Source organism: Enhydra lutris, unplaced genomic scaffold (genome assembly GCF_002288905.1).
Source record: "Enhydra lutris kenyoni isolate GAN:26980312 unplaced genomic scaffold, ASM228890v2 scaffoldscaffold13, whole genome shotgun sequence".
In the NCBI taxonomy this organism is placed as follows: domain Eukaryota; kingdom Metazoa; phylum Chordata; class Mammalia; order Carnivora; family Mustelidae; genus Enhydra; species Enhydra lutris.
The window spans coordinates 19836522-19856222 of record NW_019154097.1 but is presented as its reverse complement, the minus strand read 5'-3'; the positions used below and the strand labels follow the sequence as shown (position 1 = coordinate 19856222).

General features: G+C 40.0%; 1 protein-coding gene across 2 annotated transcripts in view; it reads left to right on the top strand.

Annotated features, from left to right (window-relative positions):
- Positions 1-19701, top strand: part of LOC111145685 (FK506 binding protein 15) — a 54927-nt gene that overhangs the window by 1303 nt on the left and 33923 nt on the right. For both annotated transcript variants that reach the window (XM_022500787.1, XM_022500786.1), the window contains exons 2-8: positions 7893-8008; positions 13004-13088; positions 13557-13626; positions 15925-15999; positions 16329-16427; positions 18248-18397; positions 19461-19529. In XM_022500787.1, the coding sequence (XP_022356495.1) occupies positions 7893-8008; positions 13004-13088; positions 13557-13626; positions 15925-15999; positions 16329-16427; positions 18248-18397; positions 19461-19529 (664 nt within the window). The remainder of the gene's footprint in view (positions 1-7892; positions 8009-13003; positions 13089-13556; positions 13627-15924; positions 16000-16328; positions 16428-18247; positions 18398-19460; positions 19530-19701) is intronic.

The following is a 19701-nucleotide window of genomic DNA, read 5'->3' as shown; positions in this document are numbered from 1 at the left end:
AGATGGTCTATGTCCACTGAGTTCTGCTTTGGGTTCTTTCAGTTGCTCAGTTATTTTAGAGTTAAGTTATGCTTTTTCTCCTTTTACCTCGTTGGACCCAAAACACTCACTAAAATTTCCACATAGTCCAGCCTGCTGCTGTTGACTGTGTAGTCACATTTTTGATTTAGGCTTAATTCACCTATTAAAAAAAATTTAATGAGCTAACAAATAGATTCAAGTGAAAAATAAAGAGATGAACCCAATTTAAAATGAGCAAAAGATCTGAATAGGTATTTCTCCAGAGAAGATGTACAAATTGTCAGTAAGTACATAAGAAGATGCTCAACATCATTAGTTATTAGGGAAATTCAAATAAACGCCAAAGAGATTCCATCTCACACCCACTAGAATGGCTGTTATCAAAAAGACAGTAATGGAGGTGCCTTGGTGGCTCAGTGGATTAAGCCTCTGCCTTCAGCTCAGGTCATGATCCCAGGGTCCTGGGATCAAGCCCCGAATCAGGCTCTCTGCTCAGCAGGGAGCCTGCTTCTCCCTCTCTCTCTGCCTGCCTCTCTGCCTACTTGTGATCTCTGTCAAATAAATAAATAAAGTATTTTTTTAAAAAAAGACAGTAATGTGCTGGTAAGGATATAGAGAAATCAGAACCAAATACAGGCAGAACTCACTGTATGATGGTGAGTTACTGCAAATATGGCCATGCAAGCTGAAACTACAGAGCAAGCTTAACAATCAATGGGAAAAATTATAATTGTTTCATGGTCTTTAAAAATTTTGGTTGAAACAAACTGTTGCCACCTTGAGAGTTAGTATTTTATTTCTGTTTTTAAAAACAGCAAGAGGGGTGCCTGGGTGGCTCAGTCAGTTAAGCACCTACCTTCAGCTCACGTCCTGATCTCTAGGTCCTGGAATCGAGCCCTTTGTTAGGCTTCCTGCTCAGGAGGAAGTCTGTTTCTCCCTCTACCTCTGCACCCCTGCCCCGGCTCCAGTGTACACGTGGTCTCTCTCTCTCTCTCTAATAATAAAAATAAAATCTTTTAAAAAAAAACTATCAAGGGAAGAAGTCAAGAGTGCTTGCCTTCTCTTTTTACAACTTATAATACCGAGTGAGCATTTACGTATACTTTGGCAAATACGCCAAGGTGTAGAAGAGTGAGCATTTGTTCTATACCTTGCTGCCACGCAGGCGCCCCTATAAGAGATACTGTAAATTCACATTCTTCCCTAGGTGAAAATACTGAGAGAAGTCTGTAAATGAATGTGAAAGCTCCCAACTTTTTTTTTTTTTTTAAGATTTTATTTATTTATTTGACAGATATCACAAATAGGCAGAAAGGCAGGCGGGGGTGGGGGAGCAGGCTCCCCGCTGAGCAGAGAACCTGACGTGGGACTCGACCCCAGGACCCCGGGATCATGACCTGAGCCGAAGGCAGAGCCCTTAACTCACTGAGCCACCCAGGTGCCCCAAAGCTCCCAACTTTTATGCAACAAGCAGTCTGCAACTGACTGAAAATGACAGAGTAGATAACACTGTCATGTATTCTTTTCTAGATTCCTGGCCCGAGATAGTTCTTGGTGGCTCAGCTATCCTGCTTTTCTGAGCAGGCCCATCAAGGACATGAGACATTTTAGTTCTAGGTGTTTAACTGTGTTCCTAGGATGCCTGGGTTGCTCAGTTCGTTAAGCGCCTGCATTTGGCTCAGGTCATGATCCCAGAGTCCTGGATCAAGTTCCACATTGGGCTCCCTGCTCTCCAGGGAGTCTGCTTCTACCTCTGCCCCTCCCCCCACTTGTGTTCTCTCTCTCTCTCTCTCTCTCTCTCTCTGTTTCTCAAATAAATAAAATCTTTCTTCAAAACTGTGCTCCTAAACACCGTAGCTAATTGAATGATAGAAGGCTTAGTAAACAAAGTTGTACAGATCACTTATTTTTGTTCCCAGTAATAACCAGAGAAACCAAATCAAATTTAAGATTGAGAATATTGAAAGTTTTACCAACCGTCCCTGATTCAGCTATTCCTTCTTTGTTTTTTCCTGAGGAAGTAGAACATATGACAGTAAGTATTGCAGCTGCTTTCAACTTCCTCTTATAACTGTAGTTTGCTGTAAATATGCTTGCTTATTAATTTTCAAGTGTTTTGATTCCATTTAGGATATTCAAGCCTGGTAGAAGTGGGAATATTAGTGCCTGAGATGGCTGTTGAGATGATTGGTAATCTGTGTTCCAAGTTTCCAGGCCTTTTCAAATCCATGTTTACCCTTCCAGATGCTCTTTTCCTACCATCATGACTTTGAAGTGAAGAAATAACGTGAATGTCCACTAAATGTATGGCACTTCATTTCAGCTAATAGCATTTTATAGTTGCAGGTCAATTGTGCATTGATTGATCATGCTTTCTCCCTTACAGGAGTAATCTGAGTTCAAGGGACATTTCAAGGTAATAGGATATGTGCACATGTATATAAAACGTGTATTGTGTCCTTACTCTGTGCCAGGTACCATGCCAGATAATAAATACATATTATCATATTTACTTTTCCCTACTAGTTTATTAGGTAGTTTTTACTATCATACCCATTTTGTACATGGGAAATTAAGAGTCAGAGAGGTAAGTGGTTCAGGGTCACACAGCTAAAAAGTGAAAAAGCCTGGATTTGAAATCAGGCAAGCAGATTTCCACTACATTGCCATGTGTCCATTATTATTATTGTAGAAGTAGATGTTTGATGCCATAGTTTATAAAGAAATACTCTAACAGCAGAAAGAATGCCTGTTTTTAAAAATACATGAATATAGTATAACTTATATGTTTTACCTTTTTTTTTTTTTTTAAGATTATTTATTTTACAGAGAGAAAGAGAGCACAGACAGGGGGAGTGGCAGGGAGAGGGAGAAGCAGGCTTCCTACTGAACGGGGAACCTGACCTGGGGTTTGATCCCAGGATGCTGGGATCATGACCTGAGCCAAAGGCAGACGCCTAACTGACTGAGCCACCCAGGTGCCCCTGTGTTACCATTTTTGATGAGAAAAGAAAAGGAGTATAAATCTAAGGTTAGGTAAAGACTTTGGCAACTAAATGTATTGGCTAACATTTTTTTTTTTAATGAATTAATGCCATAATGACTTTTCCTGTGAATTATAAACATAGAGACTCAAGTCCAGAGTTGGCAAGCCCATTCTTGGTAACACAGAGAAATGTGTGCATTTGAGAATACTTTAGAAATGGAAAAAATAATAATTTACAAGAAACTTATGCCTGTAAATCTATAGAGTTCATTTAAAAATATTAATAGAAAATATCCTGGAGGGTACCTGGGTGACAGAGTCAGCTAAGCATCTGCTTTCAGCTCAGGTGCTGAGTCCCACCTCAGACTCCCTGCTCAGTGGGCTCAGTGGGACTCCCTGCTTCTCCTTCTCCCTTTGCCCACTCCCTTTTCATGCACACCCACATGTGTGTGCGCTCTCTCTCTCTCTCTCTCAAAAATAAATAAATAAATATTAAAAGAAAAAAAAAAAAAAAGAAAGGAAAGCTAAAGGATCTGAAAGATAATAGGATTGACCTGACTTTTGGATTGATTTTGCAGTTATCACTGGCTGGCCTTAAGAGCATCTATGGAAACATAGTTTACATATGACATTTTGATTTTTCCCTTAAAAAAAAAACATAGCAGCAAAATGAAAACAGCAAATCCAAGACCCTTATCCATACTGAAACTAACAAGGATATTCTTTCCTTATCAATTATCTTTGCATAAACTAGTATATCTTAACTAAGTTAGATTCTAAGTTTTGTAAATTTTTCACTGTGCTAAAGGCATTGCCCAACTCTCCCAGAATCTTTTTTTTTTTAATTTTTAAATTTTTTTTAAAGATTTTTATTTATTTGACAGAGCGAGAGATCACAAGTAGGCAGAGAGGCAGGCAGAGAGAGAGAGGGAAGCAGGCTCCCCGCCGAGCAGAGAGCCCGATGTAGGGTTTGATCCCAGGACCCTGAGATAATGACCTGAGCCGAAGGCAGAGGCTTAACCCACTGAGCCACCTAGGCGCCCCTTCTTATTTTTAAAAAAATATTTTATTTATTTATCTGAGAGAGAGAGAGAGAGAGAGAGATCATGAGCAGGGGGGAGGGGTAGAGGGAGAAGCTGACTCCCTGCCAAGCAGGGAACCTGGTATGGGACTTGATCCCAGGGCCCTGGGATCACGACCTGAACTGAAGGCAGATGCTTAACCAACTGAGGCACCCAAGTGTCAGAATCGTATTCTCTTAGGGAATCTGCCCAGGCCTCGGTTAAAGGAGAGATCTTGGTTTCCTCTTAATTTTATTAGCATTTGTTCAGTCTTATGTAGGACAGCACTGCTCTCTACGCTTGAAATCTCACTTAACCTCTTAGTCCTTTAGGGGAGGCATTGTTGACCCCATGTATAGGAAACTTAAAGGAAATTTATAAAACACTACCTTGAGAAAACAGGGTAATAGTTTCAAATCGTATTCAATTTATTTTGCAAAACGTTAGCATGTATTATTATACATTAAAATTATTGGGGGGGAACAGGCCTCCAAAAGTTATGAAGTTTCAGTATGTTTTTAAAGGTGTTTTTTGGTTTTGTTTTGGTTTTTTTTTTAAGTAATCTCTGTGCCCATCATGGGGTTTGAACTCACAACCCCGAGATCAAGAGTTGCAGTGCTTTCCTGACTGAGCTATACAGGCACCCCTCAATATTTACATTACCTAAACCAAAGATGCCTTTGAAGAAGAGGAGCTCAGAGCTAGACTAGACTGAGTTCATTTATTGAGCTTGTTATATACCAGACGCTAGGCACAATATAGTCAAGTGATGATTATAAGTCAATTATCATGTTACATAATAACTGATTGAAAAACTTTTATTAATCTATATGGAGTATAATTCCATACAACAGGAACTTACGTATCTTATGTTACAGTTTGCGATTATTTATTGTGTAATACTTAATATCCTTGTTAGAGTATATAAGCTCCTTGAAAATAGAACTCAGCTTTGCTCATCAATATATACTCAGCATTTAGCACAGTGTCGGTACATATTTCTAGAGCGAATGAAGTAGACTCCTGTGGGAGGCCTTAAGATCATCATCTAACCTAGACTTTGAGATGAGGGGCAACTTCCAGGGGGGAAAAGGAACAGGAAGGATGTTTCAGGCAGAGGGAACAGGATATCCAAAAGTTGGAGATTAGAAAGGTCTTGCCTTATTTGAGAAACTAAAAGTTCTGCGTAGCACACAGTTGGAGTTGAGAAATGGCCAGTTAGGAAGCTGGGGAAGTAAGGAGAGGTGAGGTCTTGAAGGACTTTGTAAAGCTGTCTTGTGGAGTTTGGATTTTTTTTTTTGAAGATTTTTATTTATTTATTTGACAGAGAAATCACAAGTAGGCAGAGAGGCAGACAGAGAGAGAAGGGGAAGCAGGCTCGCCGCTGAGCAGAGAGCCCGATGTGGGGCTCGATCCCAGGACCCTGGGATCATGACCTGAGCCGAAGGCAGAGGCTTTAACCCACTGAGCCACCACCCAGGCGCCCCTGGAGTTTGGATTTTTATCTTGGTAATACTGAAGTGTTATTGAGGGTTTTAAGGAGGAAAGAGACTTGATCAAGTTTGGTTTTTAGAAAGATCACTGTGGATACAGTGTGAAGAATGGTTAAGAAGCAGGCAAGACCAGGACAAGGAGATAAATTAGGAGGTTTTCAGAATAATTCTAGTTAGAGAGATATGATCGTGACCTGAACTAGGGAAGTGGCAGTGAGGATGGGAAGAAATGGATGGGTTCAAGAAGTATTGAGCAGGTAAAATCAAGTGGATTCAGGGATTGGTCATGAGCACCAGGGTGGGGAGAGAGCACCAGGTTGGGAGAAAGCACCAGGGTGATGCCCAGATTTCAGTTTTGGTTGTGTATGTTTGTGGAAAAGAGTTAACACAGGAGACTTGACAGCATCATCTTTAGAAAGTCCTGTTTACGAGGTTGGCACTTGGCTGGCGTATGGGAACTTGAGCGGTAAACAGTTCCGCACACTGATGCAAAGCTTTCTGTAAATGGTGTGTGGCTCATTGTGCCTAAACTGTACAAACAGTAGGTTTATATTGAACTGAACCCTCTTTCTGGGAGTGTAGAGTTTTGGTTCATGCTAGAGGATTTCTGTGTGACCAGCCCCCGATAAAAAACCTGGGGCACTGAGACTCTAAAGAGCTTCCTTAGGAGACCATACTTTATCTTGTTACAGCTCTTTGCTGAAGGAATTAAATGTGTCCAGGGTCATGCTACTGGAAAAGAACTCTTGGATGCTCCCCATTTACTCTGGACTTTGCCCCCATGTGCCTTTTCCCTTTGCTGGTTTTGCGGTGTTATTTTTTTGTTGTTGTTGTAATACATCTTAGCCATGAGTATGATTATATGCTGAGTCTGTTGAGTCCTGCTGAATCACTGAACCTGGTGGAGGTCTTGGGGACTCTGATACAAAAAGTATTTTCACCAAGAGAAAAGAACACAAGGGTGAGAGCAGGTTTTGCTGGGGCAGTGAGAATTGAAAGATAGGAGTTCTAGTGGACATGTTGCATTTGTGTGGCTGGTGGGATATCTGTATTTTCTGACACTCAGGAGCACATTCTGGGTTGGGGATACAGATTTGAACGTTATCAGCATTTGGATAGCACTTGATACCAACATAAATGAATTAGATTCCCAAGGGAGAGGGAGAGTGAAATCTGGGAGCATAGGCATTTAAAAGGTTGAGAAAGAGGCATCTGGGTGGCCTAGTTGGTTGAAGGTCCAACTCTTGGTTTCAGCTCAGATCCTCAGATTGTGATCTCAGGGGTCATGAGAGCAAGCACCATTCTCAGCAGGAAGTCTGCTTAAAGTTTCTTCCTCCTTCCCTTTCTCTCAAATAAATAAATCTTTAAAAAATGAAAATAAAAGGCTGTGTAAAGGAAGAAGAGGCCGGGGAGTTAAACAAGGAGCCAGAGACATGGACATGGGAAGACAACAGGAGAGGGATCCCATTAGCACTTATTGATATCTTGGGCCAATCCCTCCCACCCCTGAAAATATCCCCACAGAAGTCAAGGGAAGAGTTTGTTTGAAGAAAAACAAATTAGTTGATAGTGTAAAAAGGTGGGATGAAGGCCAAATAAGATAAGGACTGATAAACTGTGTTTAGTAACAAAGAGGTTGTTGGTGACCTTAACAAGAGCAGTTTCTTTGCGATGGTTGGGGCAGGAGATGCATTGCAGGGGATGGGAAAGAATCGTTCTGTTAGACGAAATGATAGGACCATGTTTGATGGAGTAAATTTGAAGTACAGTTCTATTTCAGTGTAATAAATGAGTAAAAGTAGGAAACTATGACTTGCTAAAGGGAAGAATTTACAGTTTAAAGAGACCACAGAGAGTGTCTGCTCAATTTACCAATCTCCTCAGTTTACATACACAGAAACTGAGGTCCAAAATAAATGCCTTGATCAAAGTCCTGTGGACAGGCAAGGTCAGCTGATCCTATTTAGATCAGAAATACAATCTTTTTTTTTTTTTTTTTAAGATTTTATTCATTTATTTGGCAGAGAGAGAGAACAAGCAGGGGAACGTGGTAGGCAGAGGGAGAAGTAGGCTCCCTGCTGAGCAAGGAGCCTGATGCAGAGCTAGGTCTTAGGACCCTGGAACCATGACCTGAGCCGAAGGCAAATGCTTAACTGATTAGACCACCCAGGCATCCCCAGAAATATAATCTTGATTTCAAAGACACTTTCCAGTATGGTGGGATGTGCAGTCAAGGAGGTGTTTGTTCAAGGTTGGAGGTGAGCAGCTTTTATAATGATTCCAGGTTTGAGATATGTCAAATGAAATGTCATTTTCATTTTCTACTAACAGTGCCAGATTGGCCTCTCTTTTTGGACTGGATCAGGCATCTGCTGGCCATGGGAATGAATTCTTCCAGTACACAGCCCCAAAGCAGCCTAAAAAAGGTCCAGGAGCAGCAGCAACAGGTAAGTGAAGAGGTTAGGATTGGTCCCTAACAGGCTGGTTGGAAGAATAAGCAGGCTTCCAAAAGTGACATGCCAGGTTGTCCATTCTTAAGCAGTCTGGCCAAGTTCGCTGCCAGTGGTACATTCCTCTAAGCTCTGATATCCCGAATTCCAGCACCTAAATAGTATATCCTTTGTTGGAAGCTGGGGGAGGAAGATCTCAGGCAAACAAACTCTTTTGCCCCAGGAGAACAGCACTCTCTAACGATGCCTGAGGCACTGTCCAATGTGTTGGTGGGATAGGTTAGATGTATGCTGACAGTGACTTTTTCCCAACTGGACAGTGATGCTTAGTGCTGTATCCCTGTACTTTTCATCATGATTGAGACACATTGAATGAACATCTGTTGAATGAAAGGAACGAAAGGGACAACTAATATTTCTAAAATGCCTGCTTTCGGTCTGGTTTCAGGTGCTTTACATAGATTGCCTTATTTAGTTTTCTCAGCGGTGTGCTGTGAAATGGGTAAGACTGCCACCCCTTTAGAGGCTGGGAGAGGTTTAGGGACTTGATCAAGGTCATACAGCAGTAAGTGACATAATTGAAATTTGAACCCTGACCTGACTCACCCCACAGCTCTTGCCTCTACACTTTGCAGTCTTTGTGTAAGAACCTGAAGAGGAGTGGGGGACTGATAGAAATAGTCCTGAGCAGAACAGATGGTAAGGGACATTAAATTGTTGAGTGAAGATCAAAGTATTGAGTGCCTTCTACATGTTGGGCACAATGCTGGCACTGAGAATGTTGTTAGATTATTGAGAGTTGAAGAGTTGCAACAGATATCATATGGCCCATAAGCCTAAAATATTTACTCTTTGTCCCTGTACAGAAAATGTTTACTGACCCCTGCTCTAAATCTTACCTGTCACTTTTGGCAGCTTTGCTATATAGATCGCTGGTCCTGTTCTCTAAGCCATGACTGGGCTAGATTTCTAGTAGGCTCTGCCTTTACATTTCCCCTGGCACAGCTCTTCAGCAGCAGTGTGTTTCTGACTCAGTTTAAAGCGGTTGAGTTAATGGATGTGGATAAAAGTAAACAACCTCAGTCCCCAGCCAATGAGGTAACTTGATTTTGTTTTAATCGGAAAACAACAACTGTGAGTTAATTATACTTTTAAAGGGGAATTACAGAGGCATTTCAACTTAAAAATTACTGATACAGTCTTATGTAGGCATTTACAAAGAAAAAATATAGTAGCAAGATAAGAGATCTCTGTTCAAGGGGTATCTGTGTAAGAAGTCTTTGTGGGGAAAGTGGCTGCAGCATAAGTCTTGAGTCTCTTCAGATCTCGATATAAAAATAAAGCAGATATAAAAGACAAGCCTATGGATAATATTTACAATAAATCCAGTTGAAAAGCTATCTTCATGAATATCCCAAAATACAAACAGGTCTGGGCAAACCACCAACAGCTCCAAGGCTTGTGTGGTATCAGCATTTGCATGAGAGAAAACAGGGTAGCAATGGGATATGTAAATCTGAGCGTGGAAGAACCCCAAAACAACCACCAGATGTTTGCGGAAAATTTGGTAGGTGAAGCTGAAATCAGAAAGTGTTTTACCCACTCTCGTTGTGCATAGGTACAAGGGGTTAATAATGGGGACTGAAAGAACTGGAGCGGTCTTCCTCCTATGAACTTATTTTTTTTTTAAAGTAGGCTCCGTGCCCAAGGTGGGGTTTGAACTTATGACCCTGAGATGAAGAGTCACATGCTATACCAATTGAGCCATAGGCACCCCGCTTCTATGAACTTTTGAAACTCATCCCCCAATGTGACCTTCCAGGACAGGTCCCCACACTGAGAAGAACCATCTGCGAATGGGATTACAATTGAGGAGGATAGGGATATAATAGAAGTGAAGGAGAAAAGATACATATAAAAATAGGGATAGAAATAGAATCAAGAAGTCTCGGGGGAAGCCACCATATTTTTGAGCTCTATTCGAAAGCAACAGAAGAGGGAGGTCTATGAAGTTAAGAAAGCCAGCTTGAACCCTCCCTCCTTCTAAAAGTTGAGAAAAGCAAATTTTGCATTAAAATGAGCAGTAGGAACTTACCAGAATCCAACTCCATGTCAAGTTAGAAGAACAGAGAGAGCAAAAAACAGAATAATATCCTTACAGTGAGAGCTCTATTCTGTGAGAATGTTTCTTACTGAATAGATCAAAAACTATAACCACCTGTTAACATTAGGAAAATAATATAAGACATGAAATGAGAACATAAATGAAGTTAGAAAAATCTCAGAAGTGACAAGACTTAGGAAAGAATTAGAGATATAAGAAAAATTTTAGAAATGGAGGCTAAACAAGAAGGAACATAAGAATGAATAAAAACAGCAGATTATACCTGAAGAGAAATAGAAGTTTAGCAGGAGGAAATTGTTAAAAAATAAAAAATTTGAGAGATAAAAATGTTCCAAAAGGAAGTGTGACAAATATTAAGGATGGCAAAGAAGATTCAACACATGGGAGTGTGTGTGGCGGGGAGGGGATGCACGCATGCACACATACCAGGAAAAAAAAAGGAAGGGGAAAAGAACAGACACAAAGAACTATAATTCAAGAAAACTTTACTCAAAAAAAGAAAGATAGGTAATAGATAATAGATAGATAGATTTGTAAATACATATTAAAAGAAGTCCTTGTCAGTGGGGAATTCAGAATTTGCAATACTGATTTCGGAGAGGAAAGACAGCTAAACCAGTGAGAAGATCCCATGATTGTGGGCATCTGACTTACCCTTCCAGCAAATCCATGATTACCCTTCTAGCAAATTCCGTTTCCAGGGTATCAGATAGCAGACGAGAGCATACTGGGAGAAGCAGAACTAACTTGAAGGAGGATGCTACGCTGACCTTGGGGAGACAGTATTTTTTCCTCAGTGTTTCACACCTGTCCTGATAACCAGCCTCTGGCCTTAGTTACTTTTTTCCCTTAAAGCTAGCTTATCAGAAGAAAAGTTTTATTGTCATGTGACATACAACTGGGCAGTACAGGTGGAATTGACAACTATGGTTTTGGTTTTTATAAAATAATAAGGAAAATATGAAGACCAGACTGGGACAGTAACCAAACAACATAAGTGGGTAATTCATCAAAACAAAACAAATCGAAACAAAAGGACCAATACAAATGTTTAGAAAATGTTAAATCTCCGCTTCACTCTAATCAATAAATGCAAATGAAAACAACAGTGACATGGCATTTCCCTTTTCTCTACTGCCCCTCTTTTTTTGGTAAAAATTTAAAAAGTTAGTCTCCTGTTGTAGACAGGCATGCAAAGCTGGCATATTCACGCTGCCCGTGGGGCTATAAACAGATGCGACATTTCTCAAGGGCATTTGGGCAGGATGTAACAAAACCTTAAAATGTTTTACACTCCTTCACCGCATAATTCCAGTTTTAAGAGTTTATTTCGAGAAAGTAATTAGAGCTACATACAAAAATGTGTTTTTAGGAAGTTCACCACAGCATTGTTTATAATAGAGGAAAATTAGAAACAGTCCAAAGAAATGTCAAATAATAGGACATTGGATAAATTCTGGCCAAGTAATAATACAGTATTCTATGTAACCACCAAAAAGCATTTTTAGGGTTATTGTATTTTGTCTTGGAGACTGTTTTAAAAGAACTACTAGTACTAAATAAGAAAAGGAGGTTGTCAAATTATATCATAAATTTTGTTTGAGAAATGTAAGAAAAAAGCTGTGAAGTATTGAAAAAGGACCAGGAATAAATACATCAAATTATTAACATTTATTTTTAATTGGTGAGACTACACGTCATTTTTATTTTCTTTATCCATTTCTGCATTTGCTAAGCTTTGCATATTATAGAGTACATGTAGTCCATAATCAGAAAAAAGGTGTGTCAGTATTGTTAAAAAACAAAATTCAACCGCGTAAATTTTAAAGATCTCATTAGCTTTTTTCAGTGACTCATGAATTGGGCAGCATCCCATCTAGCAGATAGAAAGGAGCTCTGAGGAGTTGAACAAAATGACTTTTATAGGCAGAAGGGAGCAAGAACAAGGAAGTTACAGTAGGCAAAAAAGCAAGATGGTTATTGCAAGATTACTTTCCTTCAGGGGATAGCAGGGTTCTGTCATGCAGATGACCTAATTAGTGCTGAGCAGGGAGTTCCTGATTGACTGGTTTCAGATCCCTCTTGGTTTCCTTGTCTGTGCTGGTGTTCTCACTACTCTTCCACCAACACATTATATGGTGAATATAAATATGCAGTTTTCTCTAAATACCCGTTTTTTTTTTTTTTTAAGTTTTATTTATTCATTCGACACAGAGAGAGAGATCACAAGTAGGCAGAGAGGCAGGTAGAGAGAGAGGAGGAAGCAGGCTCCCCGCTATGCAGAGCGCCTGATGCGGAGCTCGATCCCAGGACCCTGAGATTATGACCTGAGCTGAAAGCAGAGGCTTAACCCACTGAGCCACTCAGGCGCCCCTAAATACCCGGTTTTAAACCATTAGTCTTCCCCGGAATCACTGGAAAAGTGAAGTTATGGATATGATCTGAGTATCATCATTAATTTTCTAGCCCGAAATAAGGGAAGGGGAAGTAATTTTATTTATATTAGAGCTGGCCAAATATTGGAATAAGAAAAGAACGTATGTGGAATATGATTTTGCTTTCTGGGCAGGGCCTCTCATCCAGCCCCGAGACTTGTTTGGAGTGGAACCGGAGTTGGATTCTAGTCCTAGCTGCTATTATGTGTCATCGCACTCGGGTGCATAGAGCCTCCGTGTCATCATCCCCAGCTGTCATACATCAACATCATCCCCAGATGATGTTCTGTGGGTCATATAAGGATAATGGCCATGAAAACATTGTCCCACTTAACTGTAAGATGTAAAGGAGAATTCTGAAGCTGCTTCAGTGGTGAAAATCCATTTTAAGAAAGACATGAATGACATCTTTGTTTTCTTCTTCATCTCCAGGAAATCTGGCGCCAGCAAAAGCAGCCCCCCCTCCAGCAGGCACCTCCACCGTATTGTTTGCAGCAGCAGTTCATGCGTATCGATAGTAAGTAGCCGAGAAGGAATGCTTTCTGAAGTTGGGTGTGGGATGCGGGGTTAAGCTCCTGTCTTTTCTCAATAAGTCTCTGTTGGTGGCCAAAGGAGCTACACAGTTAGGCTGCACAGTCCTTCCATAGGCAGAGGATCAGTCATGCTTCTTAACATTTCAGTTAGAGAATTCTGCACATAAAACTTTGAAGAGCCATTGTCTTGTATGCTCTCTCTAGGAAGTGCTTGTACCCTCGACGCCTGCTTTCTTAAGTGCTCACTCCACTGAGATATTATGAATAAATATTAAGAGAGTAAAGAAGTATAAGAGATTTAAATTATAAACTGTTCACCTCTGTTATAAACACCTCTGTCCTTTTCTTGAGGCTGAATGACTAGATTCCCCACTTCTATGTGGCAGAAGACAAAGCTGGTTCTACTTAGTTTAAGGAAGTATTAATACCTATTATTTTTCTTGGTTCTGTAGCACAAACGGTCAGTATGTAAAGCAGGGCAAGTTTGGTGCTGCAGTCCTGGGGAATCACACGGCCAGAGAGGTGAGAATGCCCCCCGTGTCTCGTGTATGTTCAGGTGTCCCAGATCATACTGATGAGCTAGTTTTTACTTGGACTCGCCCAGTGTCTCTTGTGTCAGAGGATTAGAATGATAGTTCGTGTTGATTGTGAATTTTTAATACGAGGTACATAAGTAACATTTATAGTCACATCTTGCTTACTACTGTGCATTAAAACAAATTCAACCATGCAAAATCTTTTAAGTTTGACCTTTGTGATCCGATACTAAAGAGTTTGGGGAGTTGTAGAGTAAACCATTTACCAAGAACATCCCTTTTTTAGGTAATGAAAAACACTTACTGTTCTACTTAGAGTATTCTATCTTCATGGCTGAATCAATGACCCTGTTTAGCCTTTGAAAGTTTGACAGTGAGGTGGGCAATGGATCACACAGCATACTGTTGGTTTGGGTCAGAAAGAAATGTGGCTAGAAGCCCCAATGCTTGATTTCCTTATGTGGCTTGTATCTAGCTTCAAATTCTGCTCCAGAATGTGTTTTTGTTTTTGTTTTGAATATTTAATTTATTTATTCATGAGAGAGAGAGGGAGGAAGAAGCAGACTCCCTGCTAACCGGAGAGCCCAATGCGGGACTTGATCCTAGGACCTGGGATCATGACCTGAGCCGTAGGCAGTTGCTTAACCACTGAGCCACCCAGGTACCCCTGCTCCAGAATGTTTTAAACATTGTTGAGAGGAGCATAAGAAATTCTGGCATTTCAAAGGTTCATTGAACTAAGAGCCATGCTCCTAAGACACTCTGAGACACGGATAAAATGACCTATTCAGGGTAACTAACGTCATGGACAACACTCTTTTGTATTAAAAACAAACAAACAAAAAAGTTAACTGTGGAAATTTGGAAACATATAAAAATTGTGGGACTCGAGGGGCGCCTGGGTGGCTTAGTGGGTTAAAGCCTCTGCCGTCAGCTCAGGTCATGATCCCAGGGTCCTGAAATCGAGCCCTGCATCCGCCTCTCTGCTCAGCAGGGAGCCTGCTTCCTTCCTTTCTCTGCCTGCTTCTCTGCCTACTTGTGATCTCTGTCTGTCAAATAAATAAAATCTTTAAAAAAAAAAATTGTGGGACTCGAATAATGAACTCCCAGAAACCCATTCCTGGGCTCTAAGAGTTATTAATCTTATTTCATCTAAATTCTAGCCTGTCTTCCTTCTTCTGCTCAGATTATTTTGACTGTATCTCCAGCATACAATATGTAAATACTTTAGTGTATATCCCAAGGATTTTTTTTCTAACATAACCATTATGTAATTATCACCTTAAAAAACCCCACAGTAATTTTTTTTATCTCATTCACTGCCAGCTAGTGTTCAGATTTACCTGATTGTCTCCTTTTTATTTTTTAACAGTCTAATAAGGTCTATACATTGTAATTGGTTGCCATGTCCCTTAAATAAGGTCTGTACATTGTAATTGGTTGCCATGTTCCTCAAATCTTTCATTCTCCCATCCAGAGGTAAATAATGTCTAGTTGTCCCTGATTTTGTCATATAGTAGCCACCCGTGATTATTATCTGGATATATTAGTTCATTAGGAGTTGCCATTTGGATTTTAAAAATCTGGTATTGGGACTTCACCACCCTTCACCACCAGTAGGAGGTAGTAGGTTGTGGTAGGCGGCAGTTCCCACTGCAACAATTATAAAAAAGATAAATTGCAAAAATTATATTTTTAAGCTCACTGGAGAGCTGTGGAAATGATGAAGACTAGATGAACTAAAATTTCAGAGGGAAAAGCCATTGAGCTTTTCCTTCCCTTGGTTCTTTCACTGATAACGATGCCTAGGAGGGGACTAAGAGGCAGGTATGGCCCAATGAAAGAAGCTACTGGTCAAAGGAGACACTGGCAAAAACTAGAGGAGCTCTAAGCCCAAGATTGGTTTTTGCCCGTGGGACATTTACAGAGTTCTGGGAAACCACTTTTTTGTGGTTTTAATGTACCTTATGACTAATGATGTTGAGCATCTTTTCATGTATGTGTTGGCCGTTTGTAGATCTCTTGTCACCCTCATACCAGTGAAAACACCAACAAAATAATCGCTCATTACAGTAAAGGAGTGAGTAAGGCCAAGATGAGAGGAGATGAAAATGGATAGTGAGAAGATAGAATTTAAAACCTAAGCTTTAAGGGATCAAGTGAGTTTTGAGTTTTATGCCTCTTGGAAGCATAACCCCTGACATCTTACTGCTGATTTTCTATTTCCTTTTAACTTTAGTTTTCTTTTTCTTTTTTTCCCCCGGCCCACCTTTATTGAGCACAGTATAAGATTCTTCTTTATATCAGTCAACAACAATCAGTTACTGTTGCCAGGATTCATCTGAACTTTGAGCTAATGGTAAGACTTCCCACGTTGGAATCATCAGCTCCTTTGGGATGGGTTTATAGGAGAGATTGGTCTGTGTGTACCTGGTGGGAATTAAATCTACTGCTTCTGGCTCTAGACATCAGAGTGGATATCTTAACAGAGCCTCTCAGAAGGGTCTCTAGGCAGCATTCTGGGAAATGAACCAAAGGCTGGTTGTTGGAGGGTGGGAGGGAAGGAGGAAATTCCTGTATCTCTCTGGGTCCTCCTGAGTCAGGGCCCTTCTCTGTGAGTTGAAGCAGTCAGATTTTTGTGCTCCGCTGCCTGTCATTGAGTTACCCCAACATTTCTTCTTTCCCCAGGTTCGGCCCAATAACTATAGCACCTTTTATGATGACCAGAGACAAAACTGGTCCATCATGTTTGAGTCCGAAAAGGCTGCTGTGGAGTTCAATAAACAGGTAATACTGTCTTATTCTTCCTGTGAAAGGCCTGGATTGCCCTTGATTTTAGGAAACTGAATGGAAAATTCACAACCTGCTTTGTTTTGTTAGAGACAAGCATTAAAAGCCCACTAAATCTGTCACTCGAGCTAATTATATTTCAAGGAAATAATAGGAATACTTACTGAAATTGCTTGAAAATGAGACTTTAAGAGAAAAAAGGCTTAAACAGACTTCTTTAAAACACTTTCCACTTCATAAATTATTTTAAGGAATAAATAAAACTATCTTTTAAAAATAGTGTTTTAAAAGAGTTTTTATAAAGTTAAATGATCCTTGTAGAACATTTAGAAAAGCATTTTTTACAAAAATCACTTGAAATTTTACTGCTCGAGGTAACCACTGCTAATATGTTTCCTTTTTTCTATGTGTAGTGTACATAAGTAGGTATACCCCTTTAAGAGTTCAATATCTTGCTATATATATTTTAACGATGTTTATGTGTCTTTCCCCACCACATGAAAAATTACTTAGAAACATTTTGAAAGTTGCATAGTATAAATGCTCCTTAATTTATTTAACTTTTCCCTTGCTTTTAGACATTTAGATTGCTTTCCGTCTGAAATAAATGATACTATAGCAAGCATTGTTGTGTATAATTCTGTGTCCTTTTTTTCTCCCTCTGATCATTTCCTTGGGCTAAATTTCTAGAAGTGGGCACCTGGGTGGCTCAGTGGGTTAAAGCCTCTGCCTTCAGCTCAGGTCATGGTCCCGGGGTCCTGGGATCGAGCCCCGCATCGGGCTCCTTTCTCAGTGGGGAGCCTGCTTCCTTCTCTCTCTCTGCCTGCCTTTCTGCCTACTTGTGATCTCTATCTGTCAAATAAATAAATAAAATCTTTAAAAAAAAAATAAATTTCTAGAAGTGGAAGGTTGGGTCAGAGAGTCCAAATGTTTCTTGGTTCTGTAGACAGTTCAGCGTACTGCTTTTCAGAGAGATAATACTATTTCACGTTCCTATCTTTTCTCTCACTATACCTTTTCTAACATTTAGAATTATCTTTTTTTTTTTTTTTTTTAGTCTTATTTGCTTGGTAAAAAATGACATCTCATTGTTTTAGGTAGCATTTATTTGATTACAATAATAAAACCTTTCTTTTAAGAAAATGAGTAGCAAATTTGTAATGTAGACCATGTTAAAAAATTGACGGTAAAGTAAGACTTCACGAAGATGTGTTTAACTCTTGTCCAAGATTTGTGCTAAGGTGATCTAAGTCTGTAGGTGGTGGACATGCAAATCTGGGAATGTAGTGTGGTTTTATAAAGGGCCTGTTTTTCTAGTTTATTGTTTTTAGAAATGACTTCTGAAATTGTTCTAGAAGTTTTCCTTTCTTTCATGGGTTCCCAAACAATGAAAGGTAAAATCCTTAAAGTCATGCTAGCTAATGGTTGTTGTGTACTTACTCTTATTTGCCAGGCACTGTGCCAAGGACTCTGTATTAGCTCAATCTTCATAACTACCCGAGTAAATAGGCAGAGTTTTTAATCTCCATTTTACAAAATACCTATATGAAATAAGGTTCACAGAAGTTAAGTTATTTGGCCGAGGTCACAAGTTAATAAGTGGCAGTGCCCAGATCTATACCCAGACAGTCTGACTCCAAAGTTACTGTTAGGCACTTTGATTCCTGGCAAGATTGTTGGCTTTGGATTGGCTTACTTTAAACATGTAATCAGTTTTGTTAGTGGATACCACTGTTTGGAAAAGAGCTTTAGCAACAATGGAGGGAATATTTACTGAGCTTGAACTAAGTTAATGCTGCTGTGATTTCATCTCGCAGGTGTGCATTGCCAAGTGCAACAGCACCCCCGCCCTAGATGCAGTGCTCTCCCAGGACCTCATTGTAGCAGAAGGCCCTGCTGTAGATGTTGGAGATTCTTTGGAAGTGGCCTATACCAGCTGGTTCTTTCAGAATCATGTGCTGGGCCAGGTAAGGAAATGCAGCCTGCAAATTCATTTGTAATTGAAATAGCACGAGGACTAACGTAAGGTGTTACTGCTGTGAATTGCTGCTGTTGGCAAATAAAAAATCTTTTAGGAACCCTGCTTTGACTGCTTTTGGGGCATAGTCATCAAATGCTGACAGGTGAAATCTGCTCAGTGCTACTTTGTCTCTTCTATTTAGAATGGAAACCAATTTCCTAAGTATCATTTTTGGTAATTGTTCATGTGTATATCTTTTTTTTTTTTTTAAGATTTTACTTATTTATTTGAGAGAGAGCACGAGAGGGGAGAAGGTCAGAGGGAGAAGCAGACTCCCCGTGGAGCTGGGAGTCTGTCTGATGCAGGACTTGATCCCAGAACCCCAGGATCATGACCTGAGCTGAAGGCATTTGGCTAACCACCTGAGCCATCCGGGTGCCCCTGTTCATCTGTATATCTTGTCCTCCTATATCAATTTTAAACTTAAATTTATTCTTATGGGATTAGGTCTTAAAACTTCTTTTTAGAACTTCCTCACAGTTGTTTGTTTTCTGTATAATAAATAGTATAAATAGAGTGCACTTTTGTGTTTTAATATCCTTAAGTTCTCAAAAGCAGTATGATATAGAAAGAGCTTTAGACTATGAGTCAAAAAAATGTACATTCAGGTCCCAATTTAGCCATGATGTGAGTGAACCTTTCTCTTCAGGTATTTTAAGAACCCCCCTGCCTCAGGCACCTGAGTTACTCAGTGGGTTAAAGCCTCTGCCTTCGGCTCAGGTCATGATCCCAGGGTCCTGGAATCGAGCCCTGCATCGGGCTCTCTGCTCAGCAGGGAGCCTGCTTCCTCCTCTCTCTCTGCCTACTTGTGATCTCTGTCTGTCAATAAATAAATAAAATCTTAAAAAAAAAAAACCTCCCCCCTCACCCCCCAACAGTATTTTGACATTCCTTATTCCAGGAATACTGTGCTAATTTGATATTAATACTGTAGTAATCTGTATTGACTATTACATGATTACTATTATTTTTGAAATCGGGTGACCTCATTTACTTTGATCAATTTGCAGGTTTTGGACTCTACTGCTAACAAAGATAAGCTGCTTCGCCTGAAATTGGGATCAGGCAAAGTCATCAAGGTACTGGCTTAACTGTGTTCTTATATGGTTTTATCACTTGTGATTAGTTTGTAAAATTTTTAACCTGGGTGTATTTTCTGAGTCTGGTAAGGCAGGAGGAGAAAAATGTTTACATTACTTAGGAAATTTTTACCTATGAGAATATATTGAATCCTTACTCTTTCCTTTTTAT